This window comes from Nothoprocta perdicaria, unplaced genomic scaffold (assembly GCF_003342845.1).
Source record: "Nothoprocta perdicaria isolate Ctin4 unplaced genomic scaffold, notPer1 scaffold_28, whole genome shotgun sequence".
NCBI classification, from domain to species: domain Eukaryota; kingdom Metazoa; phylum Chordata; class Aves; order Tinamiformes; family Tinamidae; genus Nothoprocta; species Nothoprocta perdicaria.
Window position 1 is genome coordinate 5,157,515 of NW_020455510.1, and position 19,452 is coordinate 5,176,966.

The following is a 19,452-nucleotide window of genomic DNA, read 5'->3' on the forward strand; positions in this document are numbered from 1 at the left end:
TAGAAAGGATCTGGCAGGCCAGCTACCACAGTGCATCCAAGCTCTCAAACTCTTCATTACTCCTCATGCCAACACAGTCATAGTGAGCTCCTAAACTTGAGCTCCCTCAATACCCGAGTGATAAAGTAGCTCAACTTCATTAAAATGTCCATCTGCTTCATCAGTCAAGTTCTCCTTTTCCATATCTATCCCACTTAAACATCATCAAATACCTGGGCTCCTCAAAGGAGCTGAAGGGTGGAAGGGGAGCGATAGGGGCTGCAATCACATGGTCACCTGCTCCGAGACCCCTTTGAGGATGGAGGGGTCCCAAACGTCACATTCTTGATTGTTCCCCCAGCCACCATCTCCTCACCATTCTGAACTCACTTAATATATTTATGAGCTAAAGTTTATTGACAATTTGACTACAAGGAACTCTATTAAGGAGACCAACCCACTTGCCRCAGAGGTCGACAGCAGCATGCCAGGATTCTACATGGACGAGGGAAGCAGCTTGGGCTCCAGCCACCACCACATCCCTGCTTTTTGGCCTGAACGTACTGTTGGTTTTTTTTTTTCCCTAATCTCAGAGTTTTCTAACAGTAACATCAAATCATTATATATATACATATATGTGCTGGCCAGCACAAATATGCCATGTTAGAGAACTGTCACACTTTCCTATAACCAACCTAAGACAACATCAGATATGCACACGCTCTTTAAAACTCACCTCTAACCACGTGTCTCCTCAAGCAGCCATTTCTCCCCCCGACAACCCCAAAAGCAGTTGAGGAGACATCTTAAACTCCCTCTACATTCTGTTTTGTTAYGGGCCGTATTTATGCAGCACAAGTCTCCTATTCCACCTCTCCCAGTGACAGGAAGACATCTCAAATTCTTAGACTCATTGTCTAGCCGAAGAATCCGACGTGGGATAGTTTACAGGGCGCCCAGTGACACGTAACAGCCCCAGCAAAGCAGCAGGTTGTGTTTCCCCCTGCTCGCTTCCCCCAAACAGTGAGGGTTTTCTTCTGCTTTAGAGCAGCACGTTCAGTTTTCTGCACATTGTAGCTCAGTGCCTGGCTTCTGCCARCGGCGTAAGCTAAACCACCCACTGATCCTGGCGCTGATAGCAGGGAAAGCCACGAGAATCAAGCAACTCAGCCTCTGCCACCCCCTGGCTTTTCATGGGGCTACCTAATAGGACAAAAGGAGCCAGGAATGATACTCTCTGTACAGAAAATACAAGATGGTTTTGTCCAGAAATTCAAGCTGGCCGTGCAATCAGGCCCTCCCTCACACTGAGTGACCYCTAGATTCAATTCCATTTCCTATTCCAGCCTCCTTCCTTATCTACAAAACRGTGATAACAGCACTCTTCAACCCAGAGCATTGCAAAAAGACTTTATATATATTTTTATATATATATTTATATATATAAAAAACTTTATATATGCACAAGCAAATCCTTATGCATACACATATATATGGAAAATTCACACGCTCTGGCCTGCAAATTAACCGAGCAAAACAAAGTCCTCCAAGTTCACCACCGAACTGCACTGTATATACATATATATATATATACACACACACACATAGATCCCAGCTTATACTGAGCAGCTGCTGGCTGCAGTGCTCTGTGTAACATGAGCTTCAGGACTGCCCCACTCCTGTTCATCATCACATGGGTATTTAGGCTGCCCTAAGCAAAAGGGGCACTGAGCTGTTTTGTTCAGTCGCTCCAGGTGAGGGCTGAGGAAGCCCTGCCGAGTTGTCGCCTCTTTTGGGGCTTCTTTGAAGAGTTAGCATGGGAATTACATATTTTTATTAAGGAGCATTTTGCTTGCTATTACAAAAGAACAAGATGCTAAAAATGAGTATGGAGAAGGGAGGTGGGCAGGAAAGAAATACAGGACTCTGTTTAGCCCTATCAGTCAAACCATCCCTGATATGAAAGATGATGTGTCCCTTCATACCACCTTGATACAAGTTGTTCTGGCCTCCGAGACGCATTTTGGCCACCTGGCAGCCCAAGCAGAGTCATGCAGAGATGAAGATTTTTGGGGCTGTCAGCTCAGGGCCTCCTCGCTCCACAAAAGCTGCTAGAGAAGAGGGCAAAGCTGGGCCTAGGACTCGAATTCAGAAAGGCTTTTCCTCAGGATCTTCGCAGACCTGACATATCCAGGCTTTGTGCTTGTGGACAGAGGTCTCCTGGCATGCAAGCTGCCAACTTGCAGAAGGAAACTAAGCTAAGAGGTCCATGCCATGCAGGGAGCTGCACAATAGGGGAGAGAGAGACCTAGACAAGAGCAGCAAGGGCTTCCTCCCGAGCGAGCGGAGCTGGAGCACGAGACCRCGCGTTGGCTTGGACAGAGGGGTATGGGCTGGAGCTGCAGACAACCTCCCGCTGCCTCAGAKAGAAGGTAATGCTCTTGGAAAGCAGCCACGCTGCAGAGAGAGGAGACAGAGCATCAAAAGCCAGAACAGAGCTCACGAGGATCTGGCAGGAGTCTCTGCTGGATCTCCCCGCTAGTCCTAATCATCTCACGCAGATGGAAAAAGCACAAACTCGGTGCAACTCTCCTAGAGTCCGAGCGGGCTGCGTAAAGCGGTTCGGTCCCACAGCCACACACCAGGCGTGCAAGGWCATTTACTGTTTCTTTTAATCAATTAAGTTGCATCCCAAGTGCAACAAGGCTGCCCACAGAGGGGGGCTTGTGCTTGTGACCACATGCAGGTTACAGGTTACATGCCAGGTGCTCCGTGACAGAGCCAAGCTTAGCCATGAAAGCCCATTTGGAGTTTTCCTACCTCGATGCTGACACATTTTGCAGCTTGGGAGAGCGCGGGTCCATGGACTGCTCCTCGATTCGCTGGGGTTTCTCCACCCCCTCCACATACACGCGCAGACACACACGCTCAGACATGCAGAAAGGGGAGGGAAGCAAAGATATATGAACGTCTTCCTCTGAGAGCCACAGGGGTAACTAACAACTCCTGTAATTGATATTTTCAACGTCGGGAAATGGTTCCCAGAGGTAAGATCTGCTAGACAGCGGACTCATTTCCCCAAGCAAACCGGTAAAAAGCTCCCCTACTTGAAATACTTAACATGGACTAAAAGAAACAGCAGAAAAATATAAAAAAAAATAGACTTGTTACTCACTGGTAGATGTGACCCAGTCAGTCTTTACCACCTGCAATTTCCAGTTTACTCTAGGGCACTATTCACTGGTTTTCTCCTTTCACTGGTCACAGAGCCACTTTTGAAGCTCYGATTCTGCCCCCACCTCCCCTGTCCCTTCAACAGCTTCCACAGCAGCTCGTCCTCATCTGCATCCTCTTACACAGCTGCAATCTTTGCTTTCTCACCGTCATAAACGGGAAGGTAAGAGGTAAGTAAGCTCACGGGCGCAGCTAGCACAGCTCTGCAAGGAAACGCAGTTTTTCTAGAGGTTTTCCTATCCTTATGAGCTCTCCCGTGAGCCATTTAGCCCAAGGTTTCTGGAGCTCGCCCAGAGGAGCCGGGAGCAGCAGGGGGAGGGCACTGGAGGGAAAGCACCATCTGAAACTCATTAATCAATTGGAATTTTTAAGGGCTTACATCAAAACGCAATCTGCCCCGATAAAGTAAACTTTAATCACAAGAAGCCTTTGTCCTTTACAGCACCAAGGCGCTCCCTGCAAGGACACTCAGCACAGACCAAAGCCCAGGTGTTTTTCAGGACTGTGTGCATCAGAGTTGATTTCCTTGTCTCAAGAAGGCCACTAATATACATATGTATATATAAAGTCTTCATCTCCACCAAATAGGAAAGCACACACASGCACATTCATCACCAGCATCACATCTTAACAGACACCTCTATGTGTCTCCTACTGCAAGGGCTTCACACAGGCAGCGTCCCAGACTAAGCTGCAGGCAGCAGCTTGGTGCTTCAGGGCTCTGAAATCCCATTGCCAAAGCCGGTGCTTCTGCAAGGGAGCTTAGCCGAGTGCTTGGGAGTAGGGCAGGTACTTGCAACACAAAGTCTGCCACTTGAAATACAYCCTTGTTGCATATATATCTGGATACACACACATATACACACAGCCCAAGGCATATTGGAATGGCTAAAAGCAACAACAAGACGCTGGGGGAGGATAGTGCTGAGCCTTCCTCCTGTCACCTCCTTCCTCAGCGCTCGCTTTTGCTGGGCTTCCAGCGAGGGTACCACAGCCCAAAGCTGCTCCAATAGCCTTTGGGGCCACGTGAAAAGAATTTAGGGACTGAGTTCCTATTAAGAACACCAAAAAAGTCACAAAGACAAAAAGTGTTATTCTCGGCATGGCACCTACTCCGCAGAGAAGCGGCCACGGGAGGTTTAAAGCAAGTGGAAGAAGAGGAGGGTCCTTCCTTCCCCCTTTCCCATGCCAGCCTGTGCCGGGCAACCCCTCTCCTGCTGCAGAGCCTGGGCAAGTCCCAGGTAGCCGGAGCCAGAAAAATCAGGAAAAATAAACAAAATAAATACACAAATAAACAAGAAAATCCTCCCAGTCCCAGCACCCTGGCCGCCCCACGCGCMCCCGCTGCACTCACTGGCCGCCCGCGCGTGGCTCCGTGGGTCCCTCCGCACGCCTGTGGGTCTCTCCTCGTGGCCGTGRGTGCCCGTGGGTCCCTCTGCGTGGCCGTGGGTGCCTCGGCAGCCGCCCCACGCACTCCGGCAGCAGCCGCGCTGCCGCTCCTCATACTCCTGCCCGCGCCGGGAAACCTGCCCGCGCTCCCTCTCCCTCTTTTTTTTTTTTTTCCCCTCTTTCCCCCCTCCTTTCCCCTCTCGCTCCCTTTCCCAGAAAGCGGCTCCTATGTTTCAGCAGCGCCTGAACGGAAGTTAAGCACTTACTTTTTCCCCCCCTCTCTCCAGCTGAGGCCACTGACACCGATTTTACCCTTGCGCTGCTGACCCAGCACGTCCCCATCTCCCTCCACACTCCTAATCGCTCTTTAGCCTGGCTTTTGCAGGGCACCTTTTGGATTTTTATTTTTTCATTTTCAGCAGCAACATCCTTCGTGTCCTGGGGCATCTTGCTGGGGAGGGTGAACAGATTTAATTGCATATTGCTTTGAAAATACAAACCCTCATTCTGTGCCACCTTGTCATGTGTTTTTAAGCAAAAAGCATCCAYGAATGAGCCCTTCTTGCATTGCCTTTTTTTAAGGCTCGATGAGGGATAGGTAGAGGCATTTCCTGGCTCTATGCTTGCGCTGTCTTTCACTGTTTTGTTAACAGAGGATCTTCCCAGCCTGAAGTTTATTCCCTTATTTCCCCTGCCACYAAGAAGCCCCTCTTGCGAATTCAATAGCAGGAAACAGATGTGGAGATTCCCGCTTCTCCCCACGCATGGACATGGGTTGGTGCCTCGTGATGCTCCCTAGAGGTATCATGTTATCACTTCCCCGGGGGTGCTCCCAGCCCACGTCACACTTATTCTCCCCCCTGCCAAACACTCCATGTACTTCATTAAATGGTCCTGGGCCAAATACATCACATATATCTGCCCTTGAGCACTTGTCTCAACCTGCTTGCTGAAAGGCACAGCGAGACGACCCTTATTTTAACTCACTTTCCATTCATCCCTCCGCACTCCGATCGGCTGGGAAAACCCGATTTGCACAATGGACACGGGGCTAGTTCTCCACAATCTCTCCGCAAACTAATCCCTCRTTTCTGAGCAAGTGTCCAGCCCTGGCCCACCAGCATAGATACCTCCTTGCTTATTTACTGCCTTCAGATTCATAGATTACACTGGTTGGAGGGACTATTAACTGCTGCGTTGAGTGCTCCTCAAATTAGAGCATTTCACCAGCCCTCTGACACGGGTAAGTGCAYGGAGCTCTACTGGGAACACATGAGGAACAAGGCAATAACTAAGGAAACCCTCCAAAAACCAGTCTCTGACTTGGCCGGACACGACTGGACTCGACACACAGGTAACTAAAGAGGAAATTCTGCAGTGCAAGATCCAAGATGATCCCGCAGAAACTTGCACACCCAAATAAACCTTCCTCATTATGTAAGTATCATGACACACCAAAACACTATCAATTAAATATAACAGGCATAATGTATCAAAGTCACTGCTGTTTTATATGACTATATAACTATTCACCTGACCACTAAATAGGACATATCTTGATAAGGTYAGAGAGCACCAGTGAGGGACAGCAAGTGAGCCCTTGCTCACCAGGAATGATGAATAAGATGCTTATAGAGCACAGCAAGTCTCTGCTAGTTTCCTCCATTTTTGCCCTGAAACAATTAGGGAATGAAATTGCTCAACTCCAAACTAAGAAAAGAGAGAAGAAATACATTTACTCCAGAGACACTTCTCTTTTTTTCTTGCTATAGACACCAAGGAAGGTGGAGTTCAAAAGACACGATGGTCAATAGGAGTGGGCGCCCTGTGACTCGAGTGTGAGAAGGGGAGAACTCAGGATCCTGAGCAGCCACAGGGAGGGCAGCTCCCCATAATCCCTGTGCTCAAGTGAGCTAGTTTTGTCCCAGTATTGCAGGATTTGGGTGGAAAGATTCCATGGAACATACATATACATCCTACTTCCATTTCTGAAGAACGCAACTTCAAGAAACCATAAAAAGGTAAAACATCAAATGAAGTCAGTCACATGTGATTCTCCTTTTCCGTGAATCCCATCCTCTGGAATGGGAATTCAGTTTAGCACACAACAATTTTCCAGCTGACGGAGCTTTTCTCCTATCTGTAATGGAATATCCATTCTAAAGGCCTATTAAGAAGCTCTGCAGGGCAACTACTAATTTATAAAGCAACGTGCTCAGCCCTTCCACCTCAAACTTGGTACATTAGAAATGYCATTTCCATCCATATAACTACACAGGACTAACTACAAACTTCACAAAATGTTTTTTTGCTGTTGATGTCTAATATGAAGCCATTCACTGCAACCTAGACGAGCTGGGTCACTGCAAGCCTAAATAAAATCACTAGCAAAATAGTTTAAAGAATAAAAACATGGAAGTCCACATACACCACCATTTTGATCTGGTAGTACCCAGCATGCTGTTGAATACATAAATACCCATTTCTATCCCTTAGATTTCACAACTMAAGTCATAGATTTCATAGCTGGCAAGGCAAAGTCATTAAAATAAGGTGCTAACTTAGGACAAATAGAAGCACCAAGGTCTAACTAGCAACAGCACAAGGAAAGCTAGGAGAAAGAGAGGGATCCAGGAACAGCAACAGCTACTGCTGCAATGACAGATGACTTAAAACACACAAACTAATGAATTTTATAGGAATTAACTGGTAGATGCCATGCTTTGGGAGACAATTCAAAGTCACCAACAGTTCAGATGCAGATCCACAGATCCAATTTTTTTTTTTTTGGGGGGGGAGGCCCATTTTCCCAACAAGGAATGCCAGAAATCCAATACATTATTTAAGGCAGCAGCAATTCTTTTTTAAATAGGAAACGTCTTAAAACACTCATAGGCCCAGCCACCTGCTCCCCCTCCACTTAACCTTCCAACATCTTCCTTCTCCAAGCACATATGGAGGTTGCCCTTAAAATCATTAACACTCTTGGCCTCCATTTCACTTCCCAGTAACTTCTTTTCTATCTTTGTTGGACTTTGTGTGAAGCCATTTTGTCAAGTTTCTATTTACAGTAGCAACCCAGGGCCCAACTCTCCCCAGTCACTGGTGAAAAATTGCCCATGTATGTATATACAAAGAACAAAAATTTGAGACCAAATTTTCAGCACTTATCCTAAATCTGGGAGAACTTGAAACAAGTACAGATATAGCTCTGTATCTAAAAAGGATGCCTAGTAGTCTGATTCCTCTAGAAGACCCAAGTCCAATCCAGAAGCAAATATTCYGTACGTATCCATGACCAGTGAGTGGATGGTCTATTTGACAAAGACATGAGCCTACTTGAGACCAGCCTGGCCTGCAGAACATGTATATGGCCACCTCACCACACTGCTTCCCTCTTGTCCTTGGGGTTCCTGCTCCCACATGAAGCCCCACAAAGCAGCCAACTCCTCCTGCTGTCTCCCATGTTGACCTCTCCTTTTCTCACATTGCTCTACACACCAAGTCCAAAGCAGTTCTGCCTCCTGTGTAGTGAGGCAGACTCACAAAACAGGCACCTTGGCAATAAAACCTTCTCAGGAGCAGCAGCCTTGAGGAGCTCCATTGCCTGGCCAACCATGAAGAGAAAATTGTGGAGAAAATGGGAGAAAATTGTGTGTTCACTTGTTTTCTACAAGTTCAGCTTTCTTTCCACACTACCCTCATGGTTCTTCCAGTCTATTTGCTGGTGTCTCTACATTTTCTCCCTCCAAYCTTATGCATTCTCCATCAATATTCCCATTTGTCCTAAGGTGGTTGTTCTCCTTTATGAATTATTATTTCTGTTTTATTCTTTCGCATTTTTCCCCTCCAACTGCTTAGTTCAAACAGGCACATTGAATCCACTGGGAATGCTTTCATTCCAGCATTCCTTTTCCTTCTTCTATTAGAGGGGCATCATTGAAGCATTCCTAATGGTAAGAACATCATTCCCTGTGCTCCGTGTTACACTGCCAAGTGAAACAGGGCAAATGCCAGTTCATATAACAAGTTATTCCTATCTTGGGGAATGGGGTGCTAGGAGACCTGGTTTCTTTTCCCAGTCCCACAACTCATCTTTTGTACAAGTTTCATTGAGCCACTTGAACTCTCTATTTCAGGCTTCGCATCTGTGAAAGACACATGCAAAAAGCCTCCCCTTGAAATCTGACATGAAGAAGCAGCAAGATTTATGCCAAGATGGGCCCGATTTCTCAATTTGTCAATACTGCACCTATTTCCCTTCTCTGTCTTTTCTTCTTCCTTCTCTTCTATGCATKCAGTAGCATGTTCTTACAGAAGGGAAGGTAGGAAGTCTGGGGAGAATATGGGCTCTGATAGTTACCCGCTGTCCTAACAAAACCAGAAATCTGTGTGTGCTCTTGGGAAAGTTGTTGCATCTTCCAGATGCTTCAGCTTTCCGGGCTAGGAAAATGTCCACATTTACCTCAGGAGTTGAGGCCAGAGGCACTTTTTGGACAATCTGAGGTCACAGACTCTGCAGAAATGCTGAATCTTACCTTGCTACATCCTTACCTCTTTGGCAAACACTCATCTCGTGTGAAGTTGCTGATTTCCAGAACCTGCTCTTTAAAGTCAGCCTTTCAGCAGCAACAGCTCTATCATTGAACAGATGTTTCCTTGAGATGGACCKTCTCAGTTCACAGCCATCTGCAACACAGGAAGTGTATGCAAGACAGAAAACTTCCACTTAGGTTTTCAGAGGTCTTGTTCCAAGCATAAATATGCTCTTCCAGGCCAGCAAATTTTTAATTCGGGGCTTATTACTTATCACAGACACTATTTCAACACTTACAGTCTGCAGATTGGCCTTTTCTAGCTGGCAAGGTGATTCCTCACCCTTGCTGTTAGCCATACAATGTTAACCTTAGAAAGTTGAGCTTGGGCTGTTTGGGGTTTCTTGCTTTACTAGCAGGTTTCTTGTTAAAAGCAAAGCATCCTTGCTACATGTGTATTCTTAGCACTCTTTCCAAGTCTAGTCTTTTGCTTTTCTTCTAGAAGGGCCTGGACAAATTTGTTTATACTATAGCCTCTGCCTTGGGCAGGGTTTCCTAATCAGAGCTAGCTGAGGCTTTGCTGCTTCCCTGGTGCCTGTCCTAGGCCCAATTACAAACAACAGTGGGGCTGGTTACCCAGCTCACTTCATTAAGGACATATGTTGCTGAAACACACCGAGTGATTTGCAGAAAGATCAAATTTCAGGCCAGCCTTGAAACCAGATGCCCCAAAAATGGGCATCTGGAGAAAGCCGTAGACAGAAAGCCAGCGTTTTACCTTGCAAATGTTATGGGCCTACTTGCAACAAGACTCGTGTTCAAATTCCTAGAAATTAGAAAACATTGTGTGACATCTTTTAGTTCAGTGTGTTGCGTGCTCACAGCCTGCTGCAAGCCCAGATGAAGAGACCATAAAAATATCAAATGAAGAAGGTGCAAACAGCGGGTGAGGCAGGATCTTGTACAAAATCCCATAGACCTGGTCAGTCAAAAGTATTAGGAACAAGAGACATCAAAACTGAACATCCAGATCAGAAATCTGAATGAGAGCATAAGGTGCACGGATGCTAGTAACTCCAGATGAAATTCATTACCAAATCCTGTACTCTCTATCTGTGGCCTGGGGAAATCCGTGGCTTTGCTCAACAAAAGACAAGATGGGAAGGGCAGTAAAACCTGACATATTTTAGACTTTGCACATGCAAGTTCTAGGGAGTACAGCCTCCATAAGGGCCATGGGATCTCTATACCAACTGTCGTGCGTGTGAAATTACAATCCATAAAAAAGGTAAAGAAAAATGTAGTCATCTACTGCAGTGTGATCCACATCATCTGCTCTAATGCACACCCCAAGTCTTATGGGACACATTTGTAACTTGGTTAGGACAACTTCACTAACTTAATAAAAAATAAATTATAAAATAAGCTAGAGTAGATTATCTTATCTCATAGCCTGTCAGTAAACTGAGTTTGTGGACTGCTTGCTTTAAATATTGTAAAAGAAATTAGACAAAATGTTACTGAAGCAACAAGCAAATACAAAGAAGGCCAGGCCACAGATTCCTGAAAAAAATGCCTGAAATCTCTCCTGGAAGAGATACTGAAGAGCAAACATCTAACCAAGACTTGCAATTCTGCAGAGTTCAGGAGGACTCTCCTCCGGGACTCCACACAACTCGCTGGATTCATTTAGGCAAAGAGGCAAGTTCAGCAGACACCAGACACAGTCTGCACAGTGTGGAGCTGCAGGAAAAACTGCTTTCAAACCAAACACGCTGCGTATAACTTGAACACTACATGGTTAGTGTTAAGCTTAAGTCCATATGCTGAAATCATTACCAGGTGAAAGTCTTGCAAAAAAAATAACATAAAAAAGGACTTAGAAACCAGGAGGAACAAAACACTAATAGGAACAGTTATGTCTCCAATCAGAGAAGCAAACAAAATAAGTGAGGTAATCCAAGCAAAAGGAAAAAGAAACATCAGTGAACTCGTTCTCAGCCTGCTTGAGCAATCACTGCATSCTATGGGGCACTCTCAACCTCTCCCATTCTTAATCTTTTAATAAAGATGAACATTGCTATCCAAAGTAACACTTCAATTGATCCTAAATTACTTTATTGGGTTATGCCATTTGGYAGGAAATGTCAGAAAGACATTGACAGTAAAATTGCCTTTGGAGAACCAACAAATCARGCAGAGAGATCCATATTTAATGTGGAGATTAAAATGCTGCACAGAAGTTAATCCCRTGGAAATCCTATGACTCTAGTGCAGCTTGTAGCATCTACATGCCAAGCCTGGAGTACTGAGGTATTAGGTACACCCAGATTATTTAATACTGGGTAACTTGCCATTTGCTTACCAAAACCCAGGACCATGAGGAAAGCAGACTTTTCCTATAGGCTTTTGAATTCTAGGAATTCAAACTCATGGATCCACAGGGATGAATTATAGATTTCTTTCTGGATTTTAGTTATGCAAATATCCTACATGCTGCAAATCTCATTTCTGTTTTCTCCCCCAGTCACTCCTCTTTTCAGCAGGAGTACTGCTCATTTCCTACCTTGTTCAGAAAGCTTATGCCAAGTACACAGCACAAACCACAAACAAGTGGATCTCAACAGAAACTAGAGCAGTTTAACTCTATCATGGATCCTATTGAACAGCTATCTATCAGTTTCTATAATATTTGCTTTCTAAAGATGCTATAAGGGTAGATATCAGAAGCTATTAAGCAGTCTGTTATATCTCCTGGACTATGTAAACAAACAAAAAATCCTTTAAGTTGGTCTTAATTGGGGAAATCAAGACCCTCCTATGTCCCACATTAGCATTTGCTTACTTTGGCCATTTCTGTGCAGGCTGACATACCAGGACAGAGGAAAGTAAAATCCTTTAATCATTAATGAGACTAACATATAAGCCCCCAACCCAGAATATTCACTGAAGTAATGATTTCTACCATCCCAGTCGCCCACATTTGCTTCACAGGGAAAAGGATGTTAATATGGAAAATTGAATTCCTTTGTAAATATGAACCAATGAGCTTCTTAGCACAGACTGAAAAAATTTTATGTATATATTCTGTGGTTTCCATTTCCTCGGCTTTATTGTTTTTATGTAAATTCTCCCAGGACATTTCAGGTTATATGTCTGGAAAGCCCAGCCATCCAGCAGAGGAAAGGTTGAGAGAATAATGAGAAATGTGCTGGAAGAATTCACATAAAAGCTTTGGAGACATGAAAATGGAAACAACAGATACTTAAAAACTTATTGCTCAAAAAAATAAAAGTCTACCCAGGCTGCATGTGTGTGTTAATGTGTCTATCTGTATATACACAGACACATGTACTATTTCTAAGGATATTGGACAGAGCTATGAAGGAGAGATACAAGTGAATCCAAACATTTAAGATGTTCTCAGGGTACTGGACAAGTAAGGAAAAATCAAGATGACTTAGATTATTAGTACCCAGACATGCATATAAATAGCTTGGCAAATAGTTGTCTCACATTGAATTTTACACAGTTTTTTTTATGCATGTAAAAAATATAACCCATCTGACAGGATTCCAACATGAAAGGGTGTTTAAAACATCTCCCTGTACTCTTGTGAATGACAGCAAGCTCACTGTCATGGAAAGACGCATAACTTGAATAGGAATAAGTTTTTGCTGTTATTCTTCAAGGCCTGCTTTTTGCTTCAAAGACTTTTAAAAATGACTCCCTTTTAAGTAGTAAACCTGTGATGCTTGATTTGGTTCAGCCCTAGGACTCTTGTCTTTACACAAGAAAGCATTAACCAAAATTTCAGAGTATTCCATTCTTTCATAACTTTCAGTATCCCTTTACTTACAGAGTATTCTGACAACACACTCCATGAAGCAGACAGCTTTCAAATCCTTATTTAAAGAATAATRCAGTTGTGAATAGCACTGAAAGCTGCGTTTTTTCACCTGATCCAGCAATAAACMTATCTAAAATACCCGAGGATTTTCTTGGCTTCAAGGAAAAGAAAACTGGACAAACATGCAAGGAAATGACCCACTCTGTGCATGCTATGACCTATCAAACCACTATCCTGGAGGCAGAGAGCACTGCAAAGATCAGGCAAAATGCATCACCTGAAACAACATGAAGGCAGAGGTAGTTACTGACTTAACTGCACTTGGTTAGGAGGTTACAGAGCACCATTTAATGGGGCTCACCTGGGGAAAAGAGGCTTCAAGTCTGGAGCTTCATCCCCTTTAATTACCTGTTCGCACTCAGAAAAAGGTGGCACAAATTGCCACTCAGGTTTATTTAGCTTTATTTCCAGAGAACTTGAGAGCTAAACTTTAGCTCACTAACTTTGCTAATACAGTTCTGACTCACATTTGAGCCAAATGCCTCATTTCCAAAGCAAGACCACTTTGCAGTAAACAGAGTGCATTTCCCTGTTATTTTTTAGGGGAAGCAGGATAGCCACRTTACAGCAAGTACATCTTCTGAAAAGAAGGTAAACGTAAAAATGGATTCCAGACCTCTGGCAAGTCTGAACCATTTAGCTTCAAAACYGATCTTCCTGCCAGGGTGAATTTAACTGGCTCCATAACTGGAGTGAAGAAACTCACTTGTTTCATAAAACTTCATATGAATCTTTCATTTGAGTCCTCAGCTTAGATAAAGCAGTACAATAATTCAAGCAAAATACGGGGCCTGTGAAACCATTCTGCAATACTTCACTGAGAAGCCAGCCTGCTTTCAGGGAGCTGCGGAAATGACTTCCCCAATTCTTTTTTGACTTGCTCAACAGCTTTCTTTGCCATGGATCCTATCAATCAAAACCTGGGATGGAGAAACATTTAATGCAGCCTAACACAATTGTAGATGACTACCTTCCAGTAATCTTTCCTTGCTTTAAACCTCCTTTTGGACATGAAAATAAAGCTAGAATCAAGAGACAGAGCACATTCTAAAGACAGCCACACTTACAATATAGGAGCATAAAAGTGAGGACTGAAAGGGAATTTCTTCAGTGGGCAATATGGAAAGAGAGCTGCTATTAAAGAAAGCTGCTGTAAAGYAATCCTGTGCTACATAAATCACAACTATCTTGGTGTTACCTTGGATCTTTCATATATTCCTTGAATTTATCTTAAAGTTGCTTTGAAGATAGCYCTGCTGTTTCTTCAGGGTAAGCTCTACTTTTCCTTATAAGTATTAGCTGTGCCCCATCATGACCAGAGACTCCACGTGCAGCTGCAATGCCTAGAAAAGCATGAAGATCATCTTTTAAGAGCTGTCTTATCTCTGACAGGCCAAACCTTAGCTCCTCCATTAAAAATAAATAAGTAAMTAGTAAATATTTAAACTTATCATCCTCATTTGAGACCCAAACAAATGTGGAAATATCAGGGTTTTTCCTAACAGAAATTCCACTTTTCAGTCACCTCTACATACATCTCCCTTCAAATGCAAGAGCATTCCAGATACTCCACTACTTAGTGTCTTTCCTGCCCAGTTATATTTCTACTGCTTTTTTTTTTTTTTCTATTAAAAAAGTTCCTTGGTGCTACAAATGGGATTATTTCGTTGGTTTCAGGTGAGACAGACACATTCATAGGACACAGACCTACAAAGACAAAAGAAAAGCAGCCCAAAGAATTGCTTGCGAGTTTCCTAACACCAAGGCGAAACCCTCTCTTCCTTCTGGAATACACACACATGCAAAAACACCCTGCACTGGTACTGACTAGGGGGGCTGAAATTCATTCTAACTGTCTTTTCCGACTAGGTGCAGCTTGACACTAGCAGTACAAGTTGATGTATCAAATGTTATATTATTTAATTACATTCCTCCTACTTTATGTACCCACTCCTGCTCTATTACATAAAACTCCTTATACAGTATATCACATTTATTTCTTATTGCATTGAAGAGAAAAGCTTACATGCTTCAACTTAGTGTTAATGCATGTTAGCTTACAATATGCTTTGAAATTTAAACACAGTTAGAGATGATAAGTAGATATTTGCAATAACGAAAACAATCATTTCATAGTTAATAATGCAACAGCTTATAGATATCTATGGGCTCTATATTCAGTGAGCAAGCAAGAGACCAAACAGGAATATGTCTTAAGATTTCTCATTTTCTTGCCTTTGCTTCACTGCTGTTACAGAAGAATGATGAACATGAAAAAAGGGTCACCRAAACCCACCAGATGATATTAGAGCAATAACCTAAAATCCCTCCCCAGTTGTGATCCCACTTTAGGTGAGTGGTGATAGAACTACAGATRTTTAAGAGCTCTATAGACTTACTCAGACCATTGTTAATGAAAAATAAGAGCAATAAAAATAACTTTGAGGAGCTTTTTTCTTATTTTTGATTTCAAACAGGACATAGCTTAAAAAACAAACCCACAAAGCCTCCTTTACAGGTGAAACAAGATAATCCATCATCAAGAGCTTTTATGTACCCACCCCACATCCCACAGATGCAAGCAGTTCAGCTGCCCACCTCAAGAGCAGCCGCTGGCAGCGGAGCCAAGGGGAGTTCTGGTGCCAATGAGCTCCAGGTGACCCTTGTGCCAATGAGCTCCAGGTGACCCTCGTCAGCCTGTGGCAGGACCCGGCCAAAAGCCGTTGGGGCAGCAGATCCTTTCTTTCCTGGTCAAGGTGTGCAGGGGTATCAGGAAGGTGCTGGCAGGGGGCTTCAAATTCTTCCCCCCTGACTTGTGGGGACRTGTTTTCCTTCACTCTTCCTCATAGAAGTGCATTTTTCCTGTTGTTTCATTTTTGGGATATATTATTTTGTCTGCTTGCTGAAGATGAGGGAAGAGCCTGGCACCCCATTTTCTGCCTCTGTGGGAGTTGCTGAAGAGCTGTTTCTTCATCAGGTAAGATACAGTTTTAATGTGTAGCTTTAAGTAACTTTAAGGTAACAACCCTTATATGTAATATAAGAGTTAAAGAAGGACATAAAGTGAAACAAAGTCCAGAGATGGCTGCTCTAGTTTATCTGGCACACCATGGGCCCCCCCTTCTATGCCTGTGAATCCATCTCTAGGGTGTGGTTGGGTATTAGCTTTGGAAGATGCTTTTAGGACAATTTTATTTTCAATTTAATCTCTTTGAAGGGGCACTTTGGTGTCACACAGTTCTCAGGGGTGTTGGTTTTATGTGTTTCTATTATACGCAATCACCCTGGTTTCTTCCTTGCCCTGCTCTCTCCCAACTGCCCAATTTTTRTATATGATATAAAAGAGTTAAAAAAGGATATGGAGTGAAAGAAAATCCAGAGATGGCTGCTCTAGTTTATCTGGCCTGCTATGGGGCACCCCCTTCTATGGCTGTGGATCCATCTTGAGAGTGTGGTGGGGTATTAATTTTGGAAGTTGTGTTTATGGAACTTYTTATTTTCATTTTAATCTCTTTGAGGGGGCACTTCGGTTTCACACAATTCTCAGGGGTGTTGGGTTTATGTCTTTTTATTATACGCAACGGCCTTGCACCCCTCCCCGCCTCCGCCCGGTCTCTCCCAACCGCCTCAGGCGCGAGGCCGCAAAACCGCCCGCCCGCGGCTGATTGACACCGCTGAGGGCCAATCGAGCCCACCCGAGCTCCTGCTGCGACGGCGCGGATTGGCCGGCGGCGCGGGCGGGGCGGGCCGCGGTTCAAACGGCCGGCGCGAAGCGGCCGTTGGGGCGGGCGGCGGCGCCGCCATGGAGGCGCTGCTGTCGCAGGTGGCGCAGCTGCCGGCGCTGCTCGCCGTGTGCCGCTCGCCGCTCGTGCGCGCCTGGGACGCGGCCACGCTGAGCCGAGCGCTGGAGTGGGCCGCCTTCTTCCAGCACCTGCACGGCCGCTTCCGCGACCGGCCGCGTCTCCGGGCCGCGCTGGGCCGGCGCCTGCGGCAGGGCCGCGGTCCTGCGCTCGCCTTCCGCCACCTGGGCCGCTGCCCGGCGCTGTTGGCGCTGGCGCTGCTGGAGAACCGCTCTCTGCCGCCCGCCGCCTGCCGCCGCCTCCTGCAGAGCGTGCTGAGCCCCGGCGCCGCCGCCGAGCCCCCCGGGCTGGCGCTGCTCGCCCGGCGCAAGGCTGCCGCCCGCCTGCTGCCGCCCGCCGCGCCGCAGCCGCGCGTGCGGGCCGAGGCGCAGGCGCTGCTGGCGCRGCTGCGGGAGGAGCGGCAGGACGAGGAGGCGGCCGCGGAGCTGCTGCCCTGGCTGGCCGCGCTCCTCGAGCAGCTCCCGCAGCCCCGCGCCCTGCAGGTGGTGGCGGCGGCGCTGTTGGCCGGCGAGGAGGCCTGGGGCGACGAGGAAGGGCCGAGGGGCGGAGGGGAAGGCGGGCAGGCGGCCGCGCCACTCCTTGCCTGGTTGCTGCAGAACCCCGAGCGCCTCTCTGCTTTGTGTCACCTCCTCCCAGGCTCTCTGCTCGCTGCACTGGCTGCTCGCTATTCCCAGTTGAGCAGCTGTTACTTGGACCTGCTGGTTGCTTGGGGAAGCCRCTTGCGCTATGACCCCTTGCAGGGCCGGTGGGCAAGTAGCTGCTTGGAGCAGGCTGAGTTGTCCTGGGAGGAGCTGAGGGAGCGTTTTGACTGTCTTTGCCGGGCACCAGCACCGCTCGGGGGACAAACCCGCACTGCCCTGGAGCTCCTGAAGGCGCAGGATGGAGACTTTGATGTCCCCGGCCTCAGTGTGTGGACTGACCTATTGGTGGAGGTAGAGAAATCCCTGAGGAAAGAAGTAGAGCAGACGTAAAGCTTTTGAAAGCCAAGAAGCCAGCTTAGCCCCTCCATGCTTAGGATGAAAGGCAAGGAAGAGATCTGCACTTCACTGTGAGCTGAAGACTTGAGGCTGGCAAGACTGAGCATGCTATTGCTATCTGCATATCATGTCAGTTAAGGAGGCCAAGTGCTATATGTTACTGTGTATGTACTCTGTATGTAACTGTGTAATGAAATGAAGAAAGCACCCTTGGTTTCAAAAGCAGAAACAACTGTTTTCATCTTGTGATGGGAGAGTATTGCAGGTGCTGTGCAGTGTCCTGTCTTTCTCACTGCTGTGTGCAAACCAAATGCTAAGAGGAAGATGGACCCTTCAGACTAGAAAARCATAACTTGATGATTACTTTAGTAATCCTGCCCTTGCTGGGTCATCTGTATTGGTGGGTGTTCTGCTTCTGCATACCTTATGTATGAGTTTAAGTGAAAGAAAACTGAGTCTACTGAAAAGCTTTGAGATGGGAAGGCTGTATTATTTAGCGTATTGTATGCTTATATGTGAGCATGGCCTAGGAAAAACAGTAGAAAAAGTCTGCCCTGTTCATTTCTCTTCCCTTGGTGTGCTTTTATGGGATGGGGGGAAAAAGTGATGAGACAACAGACTCCAGGAGATGCAAGATTGGTCTTTGTTCTCTTCATTTTTTCATCAGCTCTTGCTCACAGCTTGATCAAGGAACTTTCTCATCATTGTCCATTAAAATGAGTGTTATGATAACAAGTTCAAGTGTATTCATAGCTGAATTAGCCTTATGAAAGAGCTGTGTAGAAGAGAACACCCAATGAAGACAGGAAAATTTATGCCAAGGCCACAAAAATTGTCTGTTAGTCTTGGATGGGGAGTCTATCCAAGAGCTCCTGTTCCTGTTGGCTTGAGATCATCTGACTTTTTTTCATTGGTCRCTATTGAAATCTTTAAATTTGAGAGGTTTAGGAGGTGCTCAGGTTCTGCTTAAAAGCTTGAAGACYGGGAGATGTTTTGTGTAAAGGGTGAACAACAGGACTGAAACTAGAGTAAGCCAGAGGGTTACAGTATGTGCTAGTGTGCAGAGCTGTATCAAGAGTGATCAAGTGTGATTTGTTTAAATTTTTTTGTTTTTTTGGAGGGGGAGGAAGAATTACCTGTTATGGTGTGTCAGCACAGCAATAAAGTTATGGAGATCTGCACGTAAACCTATCTGGTCCTTTCTAACATGGGGCTGCCCSCCTTTTCTGGGTCTTGGCAAGGTCAACCTCGAAGATATCCCTGTCAGTGCACTGAGTTGGTATTTTTGTGCTATCGAAAGGCATATGAAGCTTATCCCTAAACTTTTAAAACTGCTTGAAAGCATCAAGTATGAGGGCTGAGSTTGTGTTGTCTAGCTGTGGGTCCCTGTATTGTGTAGTTTTGGCATTTGATATGGAAATTCTGCACTGCAGCTTACTCTTAACACATTTAGCAGGCACGGTCTTTCTTGTGTGTGTCTGCTAGAATACTTTTTTGCTATCAGAGGTTCCTGAGAAATGATAGACCCAGAGATACTTGTCAGTCATTCTTCTCTCCCTGGTGCATGA

The 19,452-nt window shown here is 45.5% G+C and overlaps 2 protein-coding genes across 7 annotated transcripts in view; one reads left to right on the forward strand and one right to left on the reverse strand.

The window, feature by feature from the left end:
- GAS2 (growth arrest specific 2) overlaps positions 1-15,473 on the reverse strand; it is a 74,176-nt gene extending 58,703 nt beyond the window's left edge. The window contains exons 1-3 of one of the 6 annotated variants that reach the window (XM_026041167.1): positions 15,447-15,473; positions 14,246-14,390; positions 9,157-9,291 (exon numbers count right to left, since the gene is read on the reverse strand). The gene's annotated coding sequence lies outside the window, so the exon portion shown is untranslated. Of the gene's footprint in view, positions 1-2,799; positions 2,821-3,154; positions 3,225-4,567; positions 4,619-9,156; positions 9,292-14,245; positions 14,391-15,446 lie in introns of those variants that run through there. The other 5 variants (XM_026041166.1, XM_026041171.1, XM_026041169.1 and 2 more) reach the window with 5 other exon arrangements.
- Positions 15,474-16,849: 1,376 nt separating this feature from the next.
- FANCF (FA complementation group F) lies at positions 16,850-18,791 on the forward strand. The gene has a single exon (XM_026041203.1). It carries the CDS (start codon positions 16,850-16,852, stop codon positions 17,876-17,878), a length of 1,029 nt encoding a protein of 342 aa, XP_025896988.1. The 3' UTR covers positions 17,879-18,791.
- The last annotated feature ends 661 nt before the right edge of the window (positions 18,792-19,452 follow it).